Consider the following 15,570-nt stretch of genomic DNA (forward strand, 5'->3'; position numbering starts at 1 on the left):
AAAATCAAAAAATCTCATAACGTGTAAATTTTTCAATGAGAATAATAGGGATAATTAATATCTTGCTTTATAGTTTATCTTAACTAATTAAAATATTATTATAATTTTAAAATTATATTAACCCTTATATTTTACAATATTATATATTTTATATTATAATTCTTTTACATTTTAAATTTTTATTAAACTAAAATATATATATATATATATATATATATATATATAAGAATAAAAAAATATTATTTAAATAAAAAATATGTATTTTAAAAAATTATTTTATCAGTCAAATAAAACTTTTAGGATTATATTATAATTTTTCAATAGTTTTTAAAATTTAATTTAATTGTTTTAGTTATAATTGAAATAACATTAAAAAAAATAAATTTATTATCCAAAATTATAAATTTTTAATATAAATATAAATTAATGTAAATATTTTGATTTTTTTTATTTGTTTTAAAGAATAATATTATGTGACACACTAGATTTAAAAAATTTTAATTAAAATTAATTAAATTAAATGGTTAAAATTAAAATAAATATAAAAAAATTAATTTTATTCTTCAAAATTTTAAAATTAAAATATAAATGTAAAAATATTAAAAGTTTGAAATTTTTTTATATAATATGCCTTATTTTTAAAGTAATAATAATCCTACTATTGTTGAATTGATTTCATAAACATTATGATTGACTATAAGCCCCTTTAAGTTTTAATATGAAATAGGTTCCCATTGGAAAGCCCTTTTCTACACAACAAAACAACAATCAATTCATCCTAATATCTTATATTACATAAAAGCGTACTTTGTGGTTAATAGACAATTCCATGCGCGTAGCTCATGTCTGGCAAGCCAAGGATTCAACGAGAAAAAAGAAAGAAGAAAATCAGAGGGACCAAAAGAAAAGATCAGCAAACTGAGGGCAAGTACTTCTACCCATATTGGCATTAGAAATCCATAGAAAACCCAATTTGTCTCTATCTCACAGATTATTTATGATAAGATAATTTACCATGTCTGAGCATGTAAAGCTTAATACTCCTAACTACCCATTCCTTGCATTCCCAATTTGTTCCCCTGTCAACAAGTCAGCTTTACAGGTTGTAGCTCCCTATTTTTTCCATGTTTACCACACTCTTCAGCAACTGAGCTAACTAATTTATACTTTACTCTCTAAGAAGAAACCTCACCAAACAGTTGATGCACATAAAAAGCTTCTACTAGGAGACAACCCACTAGGCCACACTACCTTTCTTTCCATCCCTTTTTTCAATTTTTTTTTACATGCTACATCCCAAAGATTCTAGGATGCTTTGACGAAACATAAAGAGGTCTTCCCATAGTTTTCAGTCAGGGAGATGCCCATTCAAAGTAATGACAGAGGGCACCTCTAGTGGCAGTCCAGTTGCCACAGCCAAAGAAAAGGCTCCCTTGCTTTGGCCCGGGCTTCCGAACCATTCCTTTACTGCTCTTCACTCCACAGTAACAGAAGGGGTGATACTGGAAAACAGGAATATGCATTTCCTTCAGTTTGTAGGGTTGATGTGGTGAGAAGGACAGATGGTCAGGGGATGGCTTCCATGGCAATGAACCATCAGTTGTCTGCCACATAAGTGAGTTTGTGATGGAAAATCTAATACCCCTGCGCATGAGCAGGGCAAGTAGGCGAGCAGTGTTTTTGGCATCATCCAGTCCACAGTGAGCACGGCCTTGCCAGGCTAGGCCTGCCATCTCCACAGCCTCCTTTAGATTGCACCTAACACCACCAAACACCTCATGGAAAGGAACCTTCAAATTGATCCACCTAAAAAATGTAAATACATGAAAATCGGTCCAAACTAATATCCACTTTACAAGTAGTTTATTAGATTTATTTGAAAGCATCAATAAAAAGAATATATATATATATATACACACATATTGAAAGAAAAAGAGAGAGAAATTTGAAATTGTAGGAACTGACTAGTTATGGTCTTGAAACTACAGGAACTAATTAGGGAAGTATTTTAGTCACATTCCACACAATACAAATGACTTAAATAAACAGGGGATCAAATAGTTAGTGGTTCGAAAATATTGGGACTAATTGATATGCTTTTGTAAATAGATGGATCAAACAGGAACCAATTAGGGAAGTATTTTAGTCATTCCACACACTACAAATGACTTAAATAAACAGGGGACCAAATAGTTAATGGTTTGAACAAATTGGGACTAATTGATATGCTTTTGTAAATAGATGAATCAAGCAGTTAGTTTCACTAAACCACGGAGACTAAAAATTAATTTTCTTATTAATAAATGATTTGTACAACAGAGAACATATAATATCATGCAATGTTCAAATCAACAAGTTATCTGACCACCTCACCTGTTAAAATAAGGGGGCTTCCTGATCTTCTTAAATCGGCACTCAGATTCCAACATCACCCGGCAATCCCAGTTTGACCATGTAACTACAGCAAAGTTACTGTTTTTTATCCCCTTCTTCTCAAGCCATTTGTCATGCCTAAGGAGTGCCTCGCTCAGAGTGACACCTCTGTCCACCTGAAGCCAACAGAAACTTAGATCAACATAACAGAAGATAAATTCTATAAAACGGTCTGGATGGGAACTCTTGATAAAATGGATGCTAATAGGAGAATAATGATGCTATACGGACACTCTCCCACAAAAATCAAGTCCAAATCCCTTAACTTATAATTACTAAAACAGTATGTTAAATTTGGGCCAAGCTTAACTCGCTCCAAAAGCTGGAGGAGTGCTTAAAGCCCTACAAGGGAGCATATCATCTATCCCAAAACCGATGTGAGATTCAACACACCCCTACACCGGAGCAGACATATTTACGGGAGTCCAACATCAGTGAGAGGCTCTAATACCATGTTAAATTTAAGTCAAGCTTAATTTACCCCAAAAGCAGGGTGGAGTGCCTAAACCCAAACCAACATGGGATTCAAGACAGTAAAAGCAAAAAAATCTTGAAAAATCTTAGTATCATACACTGAATAAATTATTGATTTCCTTTCAGAGTTCATGACACAGCAGAATGTCCAAAAAGAAAAAAGCAGAATGAAATACTCCCTAAATAAGCATTAAATGCCTCATCATCATTATTTGCTGATATCCACCCGCCTTAAATCTAATTGGTCATGTTATTCATGTTCGACTTTTTCTAACCACCACACCACAAAATGTAGTTTACATGAAAAGAGGATGGCACATGGAGGCTGTTGGCAACTAACTACACCATCAAAATCAAGCACTTCCCATGCCAATCCACCAGACCTTCATGTCATTGATTGATGGTTATGTCACATTATGGTCCAAAGGTTTTGGTCTCCAACAGATAGGATGACTTGCAAAAGTCGTAAAATATCAAAAAATACAACAGCAACAGCATAGTCATAGAACTTTCTATTTGACAAATCTCCAGCCCTTCAGAGTGATGTCTCTTCCTTTGAGAAAATAAAAATCAACCTAATCTGGCTCTTACCCAGCAATGACTTGCTGACATTAGCGAGTCTGTTACTGAGGATAAACTATCTTTTAAATACAAAAAAGAACAGCTCAAGTACAATATGCATTGCATACTGCCAAGAAATACTACATGCACCATGCATATTTAGGTCTCATTTCTACGAGGCAAAGGATGTCCAAGCCCCAAACTAACCTGGATTTGCTGGATACCAGTCAGATCCTTGCAGAAATCACTTAGGAGCTGATTGCAAGTTGGCCTCACATATGTCTGGAAACATGCTTCTAGTTGGCCAGTTACACTGCTCACAATGACAGATGGAAACTCAATTATCTCTTGCGGATGGGGATTTTTTTCCTTGTCACAAGTAGCCTCAAAGTCTATGACTACAAAATACTGAAAATCTTGGAAATGGAACTCATAGGGGCAACCTTGGGAGTACATATTAAATGGGGCATACTGAAATCGAGTTTCCATAGGAAAAGGATAAAATTGACCCTCAAAGCAATTCATTTGGCACTGCTGAACCTTTTGAGAATCAGGGTAGAAGGTTGACCAGGAGCCAAAATCATGATGGTATGTAGGTTTGCTGTGAAATTCACTGGGAAGTTCAAGAAATTCGCTGCTTATTGAGTGAACTGGTTCCACAACATCCCCACCTGAGTGCGCACTAGTTTCTTCTTTAAGCTCTGGAAAGCCATCAATTGAATTCCCATAAGGGAATCCATTGGTCTGGAGGCATTTTAAGGATGCCTCACAGCTCCTTTGGATAGTTTCTGCAATAGCAAGTCAAAGCAACAAACATCTCAGGAAAAAAAAAAAAAAGAAAGTGGATTTGAATTTATCATCACCATCAACCATAATTAACCATCCAGCAGAACAAAAATACAAACAAGAGGTGCCAGGTACAAGCACATTTGGCATATAGGCTAGCCACCCACATCCAATTATCCCAAATAAATCCCATCCACTCTTTCACCCAATTATTATCAACTGAAACATGTATCATGATATATAGTTCTAATTAGGGATGGGCATGGATGGAACCCAACCAGGCTTTACCAATAAGGCCTGGAGCATGGATTTAAATTGCATTTGCGAGTAACGGAAGCTGACCTATACAGCCATAATATACGAGTAACTGTCTATTACACTTTTTTTTTTTTGAAAATTTTGTAAACTTCATGAAATAAATAGATATTAAATATGAAAAAGTAAGATATATAGTTAAATAATAAGCATAGAAAACCTGATATAAAACATAATTTCTTAAATAAATGAGCAAAATAACCAAAAAGAGAAAAAAATAACTCACTCATTGCAAAATATGGGTGTCGATTGCTCTCTTTCACTCCAAATAATTGATGATCTTAGCTTAAAGTGTAAAATTTTTTGTAAAATGCAGAAAATTTTAGGTGGAGAGTTGAAACAGTGAGCGAGAAACAGAAAAGGAAATCCTCAGAACCCAAAAACAAAAAACTGAAGCATTTTCAGCTCCCCTCTGAACCAAAAAAAAGAAACACATGACTGGCGGCCATTCTTGTTACTTACAGTCAATAATGACTGTTAAGTAATACACATAACAGCCATTACACCCGTTTTTTCTTTTGGCCTCAGGCATAAAGGGAACAGGGGCCTTCAAAACCAGTAAATGATACATAACGTTCCCACTGATTATATGAAATAAAGAGAATCATGCAACATGTTAAATGAGAATGTTATTCATCAAGCACAAATGAACATAAGTGCTGAAAACCAAGTTCAGTTCAGACAACCCAGAAGAAATAACCTCCGTTATCAGCATTTCAGCATCTCTAAAGAAGTACAAGACCTATATCTTTGCCCAGCCAAAATCCTCATAGCTAAGGACAACTGATATACTATTCCAATAAATTCAAGCAATACTCTGATACATTTTAAACGGCTACCAGTAACAGATTACTCTAGTCATATGCAGCTTTCCTTCAGATATTCTCACACAAAGTGAGCTCCAGAATGAGAAGAACATTAGTAGACTTTTATACAACCAAGCTAAGGCCAACGCTATAATTAGGTTCGAGTGAACAATATGCAACCCTATAACCAGATCTTTATTTGGTATCTGTAAAACTACACTCGACACCAAAGGAGAGCATGAGCCAAAAGTTCAAATGATGCAAATTGGCAAAATGCCGATGCTTAATTCTAACTACAATTCGCTCCTACAACAATCTTTCTCCGGCAAAAAAAAGGGCATCCCATCATCATCATCCTTTGTTTCAAATCTCTGCTGAACATAAGATTAAACATCCCCCCAATACTATTAGCAGTCTAAACATTCAAGTCTTAGCAGCATCCGCACTCCCACCGAAGGACAAACTGAAGCTTCCAAATAAAACCCAAATAATTTAACAGCGCCAAAATATTAATAAAATCCCCCTAACCACATTCATCAAACCCCATACGGCATGAGAGTACTATAGTACACTATGATCACACAGTGACCAGCACACCAGAAAAAAGGGGAAAGAAGAAACAAGACTGTGTTCTGGTAATTATAATTTAAACCCAGTACAGTAGAAACCAATAATTGCATTCTTACACAACAAGGGAATCAAATACTCATAAATCCGATTATAATTGGACACAGAGAATTAAGCAACGAACTGATATAGATCATAAATCGAAACATGAATTCACAAAGATAAAAGCATAACCCGCAATGAAATTAAAGAAACAAGAAGGTACCTTTATTTTCAAGGGCCATCATGATCTTGCGTTAAATAAAGATCCACCAGCGAGTACATGAGATCTTACTCTGTTTTGCCCACCTGTACCCAGCAATCACACAGAATCAAAAACCCGAAAAACCACAGAGAGTAAAATTTCCAGAGATAAAAAGGAGAGAAAGGGCGAGAAAGAGAGAGACTGAGAGAGACGGAGAGAGGAGAGAAACCTGGTGTGATTTGGAAATTGTGGAAGATAGCTAAGCTTTGTACAAATAAGAAGCTACTCTTTATAGTTTTATTTAATTAATTAATCTATATATATATATTAAATTTATATAAAAAAATTATACAGGAGATATTTGAATTTAAATAAAAAATATATATAAGATTCCTTTTTCTTTTGAAATCATAAAATGACTACATAAAATGTTTATTTTCTTCATTTACTTTATTTTAACAGAATGCACATGCCAAGCATTAAATGTATTTTAATTCATTAAAAAATAATTAATATATACATAAAATTGATTTTACACCATCAATTATAACTATAAAAGTTGATGTTATAAAATATAATATTTTTTATATCATTTAAAAATAAATATACATGTAAAAATTATTCTTAATTATAAATAATTATATTTTTATACAAAATTAGTTAATTATACAAAAATATTTTAGATGAATTTAATAATGGTTGAATTGAATACGGCTATATTAAACTATAGTATAGCTTTTTTTGTCAAAAATTATAATATAGTTAAAATAGTAGCACATAATTAAAGTACCAATATTTAAAAATTATATAATATTACAAAAAATTATTTATTATAATAGCTTTTAAAAATGATTAATATTATGGAATGGAGCTATATATTAAAAATTATTTAAGTTTACATAAAAATATTTAATTTATTAATTGCTAAAATTATTCATACACGAGAAAGAGAAAAGAATTGCGTGTTGAGTAGGTCCCAATCAAGTCCCATTAAAATTAGGGAAAGAAGAAAAATTAACAAATATTACACGTGTCGAACTTATGGTGGTTTAACTGTGTCCCGTTGGTGGGCGCAGGTTATAAGATATTTTTTTATTTCTGTGTACAAATATAAAACCTGATAAAAATCGCAGTTGGAGAAGATATGATTTTTATTTCTTTGTTCCTTTATATTTCTATACTCTCCCTTTATTTTTTTTATAAAAAAAAATATTATTGACTCTATTAAAAATTTTAGAGATATTTTAATCGTTATTTATTATTTTTATATAATAAAAATATTTTTTATATATAATTCAAAATATATAAATTTTTTTAGCAGATTTATAACCTCCTTTATAAGGATATTTATTATGGAATTAAAGATAAAATTATATCTATTTTAAATTTTTAATAATATTAATTTTGAAAAAACTTGATGAGAATAGTGTAGACCAAATAAATGATGATGCTAAAAAAAGCCAATAAATACTAAACATAAACATCGTTATAAGTTTTTCTTCTTCTCAGTAGGATGCCTCTAATAACACTTCTGTGAATGTTAATTTGACAGACAACAATTTGTTATAGGTTTTTCTTCCTCTTAGTAGGATGCCTCTAATAACACTCCTGTGAATGTTAATTTGACAGACAACAATGAAGCAGTTCATCCCGTTAAAGGTTAGAATAGCCGAAATCAATAATCGTCCTGTGTTTGAATTGTTGACAATTTTCAGACAATTAATGCATTGAATGATTTAATTACTAGTTACAAGCCGAATATTTTATTTTTTATGGAAACAAAAACTCTTAGTTCTCATATGGAATTTTTTCATAATTTTTTACATTTTGATGGTTGCTTATCAGTTAATAGACAAGGATTGAGAGGAGGTATTTCGTTAATGTGGATGAGTTATATGTCTGTCTCTTGGGTTGATTTATTTTCAAATTTTATTGATTCGATTGTTTCGGAATGTAATGTTCAATAGAGGTTTACTGGTTATTATGGACTTTCGGAATCGCAACGACGATGTCAGTTTTGAAATCTTATTCAAGTTTTATCTCGTATAAACTCTATTCCGTAACTTTATTCGGAAGACTTTAATGATTTATGCTCGAGAGATGAAAAAGTATGATGAGTATTTTTGCCAAATTATCTTATGCAGAAGTTTAGACAGGCGCTTGAGAAGCATTTTTGCTAAATTATCTTATATAAGAGTTTGCTTTTAAATGATTGTAAATATTTATTAGACTCAATAAATAATATTTCTGTTAGATTGATTTGTCGTAATACTACTCTAACTGCTCATATTTTTGTTAAAAAATCTATTAAGTATAATTGTCTTTTTATTTGGAATGATATATCTTTTTATTTGATGAAATTTTATTAATACAATCAGGAGTTTTGTTTAAAAAAAAAAAAATCACAGTTGGAGGATTCTGTGCCCTTGGATCATTTTATGTTTTGCTTGATAATGACCTTGTGATTGTGATGATTATTTTGTTGGATATTTTTATGACTTGTCCCATAGTAATGCCATGTTCTGTTTTTTTTCGATATTCTGTTTTTTTTTTAAGGGTTACTGGATATTTTTGGGAAATTTTAGAAATTGCAAGTAAATTATATATTTCATATAATAATATAACTCAATAATTTGTGATATATCTTAAAATAATTGTCTAAAATGGAATAACTATTAAATTATAAAAACTAGGCAAAATATTAAAATTAGCCCTCAATTAAATAATGTAACCAAAAATGAATTTTATAATGTACTGTAATATAATACAAATACTATACTATGTTTCTTAAAAAAACAGAACACAGTATATTAAGAATAATATATTAAAATTTTAAATATAATTATTTTAAAATTAATTTTGCAATAAATATTATTTTCAGCAGCTTAACTACCGTATATTGTAGCTCAAATAAAAATCTAAAAGAAAAAACTCCAAACAGAATGTTAGATTTTTATTTGGTTTAATTATTTTTTATGTATAGCTCAAATATATTTTTATGAAAAAATAGTTACCATACTATAATTTGTTTATCTAAACATTTTAGAATTTCAATTATTAAAATAATATCTTATAAAATAGTTACCATATTACCAAATATTTTTGTTTGCCTAAAATTTATAAAGTATGAAATATATATTTTTACAAATATTTATTATATTTTAAAAATTAAGGATTTTGATTATGATAATTAAAAATCTCATGCAATGATCAATTTAAAATAATATAAAACAATTTATTAGTCAACTCGCTTTAAATGTTAAAATTAAATGGAATACACTTTGTATATATATTATTTACTATTAAATTTATACTACACAATATATAAAATAAATATTAAATCTGATTATGAAAATAAAATAACAAATAAAAGTCCATAATTTTATACTAAAACCCTATCCACGGTACAAAATTTAGGGATAAGCCAAATTTGGTTTAAATTGAATTTATAATTTTAGTTCAATTTAATATATTTTAGGTTGGTTCAAGTTTTTAAATAATGATTTATTAGTTTAGATTAATTTAAAGAAATTTGAAATCAATTGAACTAAACCCATAAATAATTAGAATGAGAGTTATCTGTAATATCGATTAATATTTAGTTTAAATGAAAAAAGAAATCGGTCAATCTTATTTAGCTCCAAAAATCAATTAATTCTTTTAATACATTCAGTTTAATTTTGTTTTACCTCTTTATTGGAATAAAATTTAATTTATAAAATTTAAATTGATTTATTTCATTCATTTATCTTTATTATTTATAAATTAAATATAAATATTTATTTCATAAACAACAATCATTTTATCACATTCAAATACTATTATTAATATTTTCAAAATATTTACAATCTAAAGTTTACATATTTTTTTTATTAAAATTCAAGAAGGTGTATTTGGAGAAAGCCAATTTAGTCAACAGAATACTTTTACAATTAACACATTAACTCAAACCTTTGAAATTGATAAAGACCAAATTCAAGCTGACTACATGTCATATCAAAACCAGGGGAAAAGGGACAAATTTTTACAAACCTATTCCAGAAAAGAACAAAGTTTAATTAAAAAACAATTCTTTGCATTTTGTGAACAAGTAGAAAAAACTATACCATTCTTTACATATTTAAAATATTTTCATGATAAGAAATTAAATGTGTTAGAAAAGAAAATACATAAATGGCACAAAGTAAATAATGATGGTGGACCTAGTGATATAGCTCATGAATGTGAAAGACCACCACTAGATAGAGTATTTTTCAAAAAGAACCAAATATCTCATGGAATGCAACCAATTGTAGATACTAAAAATATACAGAGTAATGACATAAGAGATATTAATTTACAAAATAATTGGACTAATGTAACACTACATATAATAGGACAACAATTAGACAGAATAAAAGAAAAAATAGATAGAAATCATGAAGAAATGACAAATATAGAACATATAGAAACACCTCAAACACCATCTCCTATAACTCCTAAACCAAACACTATATATTTATCTCAAAGATATAGTAATCCAAAACCATATGATATAGACCCAGCTAAAAAACAAATTAATAAACCTTTCACAAAAATGATACCACCATCACAAAATCCAATTGATACAGTAACAATAAATCCAAAAACAGAATTAAATGATATGTCAAAATTATTACAAAAAATAATAAATGAACAGAGTAAGTCTCCACAAACTAGCACTTCAGGAGGAATAAAGATAGAAGAACCAGGAACTAATAAAGATAAAGGAAAAATAACTATTCTAACTGAATATAATGAAACTTCTTCTTCTTCAGATGATGAGACCATATACAAGCCCTTAGACATATCAGACTCTGACCAAGAAATTACTGTTCCTATAAATACCATAGAAAGGCAAAATAATAGACCAGATGATTTAAAAATCTTAGATAGAAAACAAAAACAATATAATGCAAAAAATATTTATGAATGGAACATAGATGATCTATCAGAAACAGAAATAATACAAATAACTAAAGAAATGGTCATTGTAGGAAATATTTACAAACAAAGAGTTGGCATTACAGAAAGAGATGCCGCAGAAAATATCATATTAGGTTTTACTGGAGAATTAAGAACTTGGTGGGATAAATTATTAAGTAATGAGATAAAAACAAATATATTAACAGCAAGAAGAATTGATAGTACCACAGGTGAACCAGTTATTGACCCAGCAACAGGACAACCACAATCTTTTACCTTAACATATTTAGTTTACAATATTATATCACATTTCATAGGAGATTTAGATTTATATACAGAAAGAAATAGCGAAATATTACAAAATCTTAAATGTAGAAAATTAGAAAATTTTAGATGGTACAAAGACAATTTCTTAAAAAGAGTTTATGCACTAGCAGACCCAAATGCCTACCATTGGAAAGAAAAATTTTTAACAGGATTACCTAGATTATTTTCAACCAAAGTCAAAGAAACAATTGAACAAAAATTTGGACACATTTCCTATGATGATTTAACCTATGGAGACTTAATAACATGTGTAAACTTAACAGGAATAAGATTGTGCAGAGATATGAAATTAAAACAGAAATTAAAAATAGAAAATAGACAATCTAGAAGAGAACTAGGAAATTGGTGTGAACAATTCGGTTTCGGAACCATAAAGAGACATAAACAGAAGAAATATAGACCTTTTAAGACACAAAAGATTTATAAAAAATATAATTACAAAAATAAACGATATAATAAACAAATAGACAAGAAACCCTTCAGAAGAAAACAATTTAAAAGAAATAATTATAATAGAAAGAATAACTTCAAAAGACCAAATAATAAAAATAATATAACATGTTATTTATGCAACCAGAAAGGACACTATGCAAAAGAATGTTCTGCTAGAAAGAAAATATACGAATTAGGTTTAGAATTAAAAATTGACAATATAGAACAATTATTAGATAAGATTGACCAAATTAAATTATCCTCTTCAGAATTAGATGATGAATATAGTAGTGACAATTCTTCAGAAACAATAAATAGTAGTACAGATAATGACCATGATTGCCAAGGAGAAATTTGCAATTGTAACAATAAGATAAATGTTTTAACCGAATATCACCAAGTATTAGAACAAATAGAGCAAGTGCAAGATTCTAATATAAAACGTAAAATGTTTAAAAAATTAACCAAATTAATCAATGAAGAAATAAAACAAGAAACTGAACCTCCAACAAAATTTGAAGATATTGAACAAATGTTTAAAAACAAAAAATCAGTAACCAATATTTCTTCTATGGATTTACAGTCAGAAATAAGACAATTAAAATTAGAAGTTAGACAATTAAAATATAGATGTGACCAATTAGAACAGAATCAACATGCTAAACAAAATCAGGATCAAACAAAAATAGAAAAATTAGTAGACACAGACACAGAAGATGAACAAGCATTAAAATTTAATGATATTACTAGAATTAAATATCAAAAATGGTATGTACGAATAAATTTGACAATTAAATATTTTAACTTAGAAACCATTGCCATGTTAGATTCAGGAGCTGACATGAACTGTATAGATCAAGGGATAATACTAAGTAGATATTTTCATAAGACTAAATAGACATTATCTGCAGCAAATTCAACCAAAGTAAAAATAGATTACAAAATACCAAGTGCACATATTTGTAATAATGGAATATGTTTTAAAACCAGTTTCATGTTAATTAAGAATCTCAATACACAAATTATCCTCGGAAACCCATTTTTACAAATGTTATACCCCTTTAAGGTCACACAATTAGGTTTAGAAACCAATGTATTAGGACAAGATATTATATTTCAATTCATAACACCAATTAATTACCATGATGTTAATTTATTTCAACAAGAAAACATAAGTAAAATTAATAATTTAGAAAACCAAATAAAATTTTTAAAGAAAGATTTACATTCTATTAGAATAGAAGAACAGTTAGAAAATCCAAACATTAAACAACAAATTAAAAAACTTCAAGAACAATTTGAACAAGATCTATGTTCAGATTTACCAACAGCATTTTGGGATAGAAAACAGCACATAATAACTTTACCATATGAACCAGACTTTAAAGAACAAGATATACCAACTAAAGCCAGGCCTATTCAAATGAACCAAGAAATGCTAGAATTTTGTAAAAAAGAAATTCAAGATTTATTAAACAAAAATTTAATTAGGCCAAGTAAATCACCATGGTCATGCGCAGCATTTTATGTCATTAAAAATGCTGAGATAGAACGAGGTGCACCAAGATTAGTAATCAATTATAAACCATTAAACAAGGTTTTAAGATGGATCAGATATCCCATACCAAACAAACAAGATCTCTTAAACAGATTATATAAAGCAGAAATCTTTTCAAAATTTGATATGAAATCAGGTTTTTGGCAAGTACAAATAGATGAAAAATATAAATATAAAACAGCATTTACCGTACCATTTGGACAATATGAATGGACCATTATGCCATTTGGCTTAAAAAATGCACCAAGTGAATTCCAGAAAATAATGAATGACATCTTTACACCATATGATTTTATCATAACTTATATAGATGATGTTTTAGTATTTAGTCAAAACATTGATCAACATATTAAGCATTTACATATCTTTTATAAAATCATAAAAAGAAATGGATTGGTTTTATCCAAACCCAAAATAAAAATTTTTCAAACAAAAATTAGATTCTTAGGTCATGAAATATATCAAAATACTATAGTACCAATTCAGAGAAGTATAGAATTTGCAGATAAATTCCCGAATGAAATTAAAGATAAAAACCAATTACAAAGATTTTTAGGTTTTTAAATTATGTTGCTGATTTCTTACCAAATATAAGAATATTATGCAAACCATTATACAATAGATTAAAAAAGAATCACAAACCATGGACAGAAGAACATACTAAATTAATACAAGAAATTAAAAAGCATGTAAAAACCTTACCATGTTTAAACCTTTGTAATCCAAATTATCCTAAGATTGTAGAAACAGACGCATCTGACCAAGGATATGGTGGAATATTAAAACAGAATATAAACCATAAAGATTATATTATAAGATATTATTCTGGTATATAGAATCCTACACAAGAAAAATATTCTACAATTAAAAAAGAGATTTTAGCAATAGTTTTATGTGTTACAAAATTCCAAAGTGACTTATTAAATCAAAAGTTTACCATTAGAGTTGATTGTAAAGCTGCAAAAGATGTTTTGACCAAAGATGTAAAAAATCTTGCAGCTAAACATATTTTTGCTAGATGACAAGCATTTTTGTCTATTTTTGAGTTTGAAATTGAACATATTAAAGGAACTGATAATTCCATAGCTGATTTTCTAACTCGAGAATTTTTGCAGGGAATATGACGACCAACAAAGGAAAGGAACCAGAGAAGATTTCGTTAAGATCTCAGACAAATATTATAAAAACAAATTTGACAAATGCAAAATTAATTACTTCTGGACAAACTACTCAAAGACCATTGTATACGAGTAGTACTAGCATCATAAATAGACCATTATCTCCAATTTCGAGCGCACTAGTAACTCAACCAAGTTATTCTAGGCCAAGATCACCCAGACCAAATTTCTCTCCAAATTTTACTTCACTAAATAGATATAGTCCATTACAATCCTCTATAGGATCAATTAGACCTATTACACCATCTACTTTCAAACAAATTGTTACACAGGCCTCATCCTCCAACCAAAGTCCACAAGTTTCACAAGAACCAAATTCCTCAGAATACAAATACAAACCTATTGAAGACCATATCATTACAATAAAACCTGAGTATTGGGCCAAAAACCCAAACCTTAATGCTTACCAAATATGTGACTCAATTTTCCCCAAAACACATTTTTATATCCCTGACAATTTCAGCAAATCTCAATTATACTATGAATCCATTCTCATTCAAACCCATTCTATCCTTATGCAAAATAATTATGATCCCCAATATCCAACCAAAATTAGATACTGTAAAGTCCGCCTCCTGAAGGTATGGACTCTGACAGAGTGGGGACAAGAGCCCCACCAGACAAAGGATTTTATTTTGACAAATGGACAAAGTACAAAGTATAATTATTATGATTATCAAATTGCTTGGGAACGAACATTCCTAAAGCAAAATGACCATATGTCTATTTCATTTTTCCTTTATATTGCTGACAATTTCGAATACCCTACTCCATATTGGTTTCACCAATGGTGGAACAAATTTGGCATCCACAATGATATCATCCCAGAACAAGTCCAAACTGCACATCTTCAATTTTTTGAGAAAACCAAATTACCAGACACCATAAATTATTCTCCAAAATGGTTGATTTATAGCCATTATTTCCACATACCCTGGATCTTGA

General features: G+C 29.3%; 1 protein-coding gene across 2 annotated transcripts; it reads right to left on the minus strand.

Moving 5' to 3' along the window:
- Positions 1–910: 910 nt before the first annotated feature.
- Positions 911–6,494, minus strand: LOC110613586 (3'-5' exoribonuclease 1). Of its 2 annotated transcripts, none has more exons than XM_021754798.2 (5): positions 6,416–6,494; positions 6,208–6,290; positions 3,676–4,256; positions 2,374–2,549; positions 911–1,806 (listed from the first exon to the last, which is right to left on the minus strand). In XM_021754798.2, the coding sequence occupies exons 2-5, from the start codon at positions 6,227–6,229 to the stop codon at positions 1,353–1,355; spliced, it is 1,233 nt and encodes a 410-aa protein (XP_021610490.1). In that variant the 5' UTR covers positions 6,230–6,290; positions 6,416–6,494; the 3' UTR covers positions 911–1,352. The 2 variants fall into 2 exon arrangements, with proteins under 2 accessions (XP_021610490.1, XP_043812005.1); XM_043956070.1 differs by lacking the exon at positions 6,416–6,494 and adding an exon at positions 6,389–6,407.
- Between the last annotated feature and the right edge of the window lie 9,076 nt (positions 6,495–15,570).

The sequence above is a fragment of the Manihot esculenta genome, chromosome 4 (assembly GCF_001659605.2).
Source record: "Manihot esculenta cultivar AM560-2 chromosome 4, M.esculenta_v8, whole genome shotgun sequence".
Taxonomy (NCBI): Eukaryota; Viridiplantae; Streptophyta; class Magnoliopsida; order Malpighiales; family Euphorbiaceae; genus Manihot; species Manihot esculenta.

Coding starts and splice junctions, on each gene's coding strand:
- LOC110613586 (XM_021754798.2), bottom strand. CDS start 6,229: ATGATGGCCCTTGAAAATAAAG. Junction 4,257..6,207: donor GATGGCCCTTGAAAATAAAG/GTACCTTCTTGT, acceptor TTGCTATTGCAG/AAACTATCCAAAGGAGCTGT. Junction 2,550..3,675: donor CTGGTATCCAGCAAATCCAG/GTTAGTTTGGGG, acceptor TGTTGGCTTCAG/GTGGACAGAGGTGTCACTCT.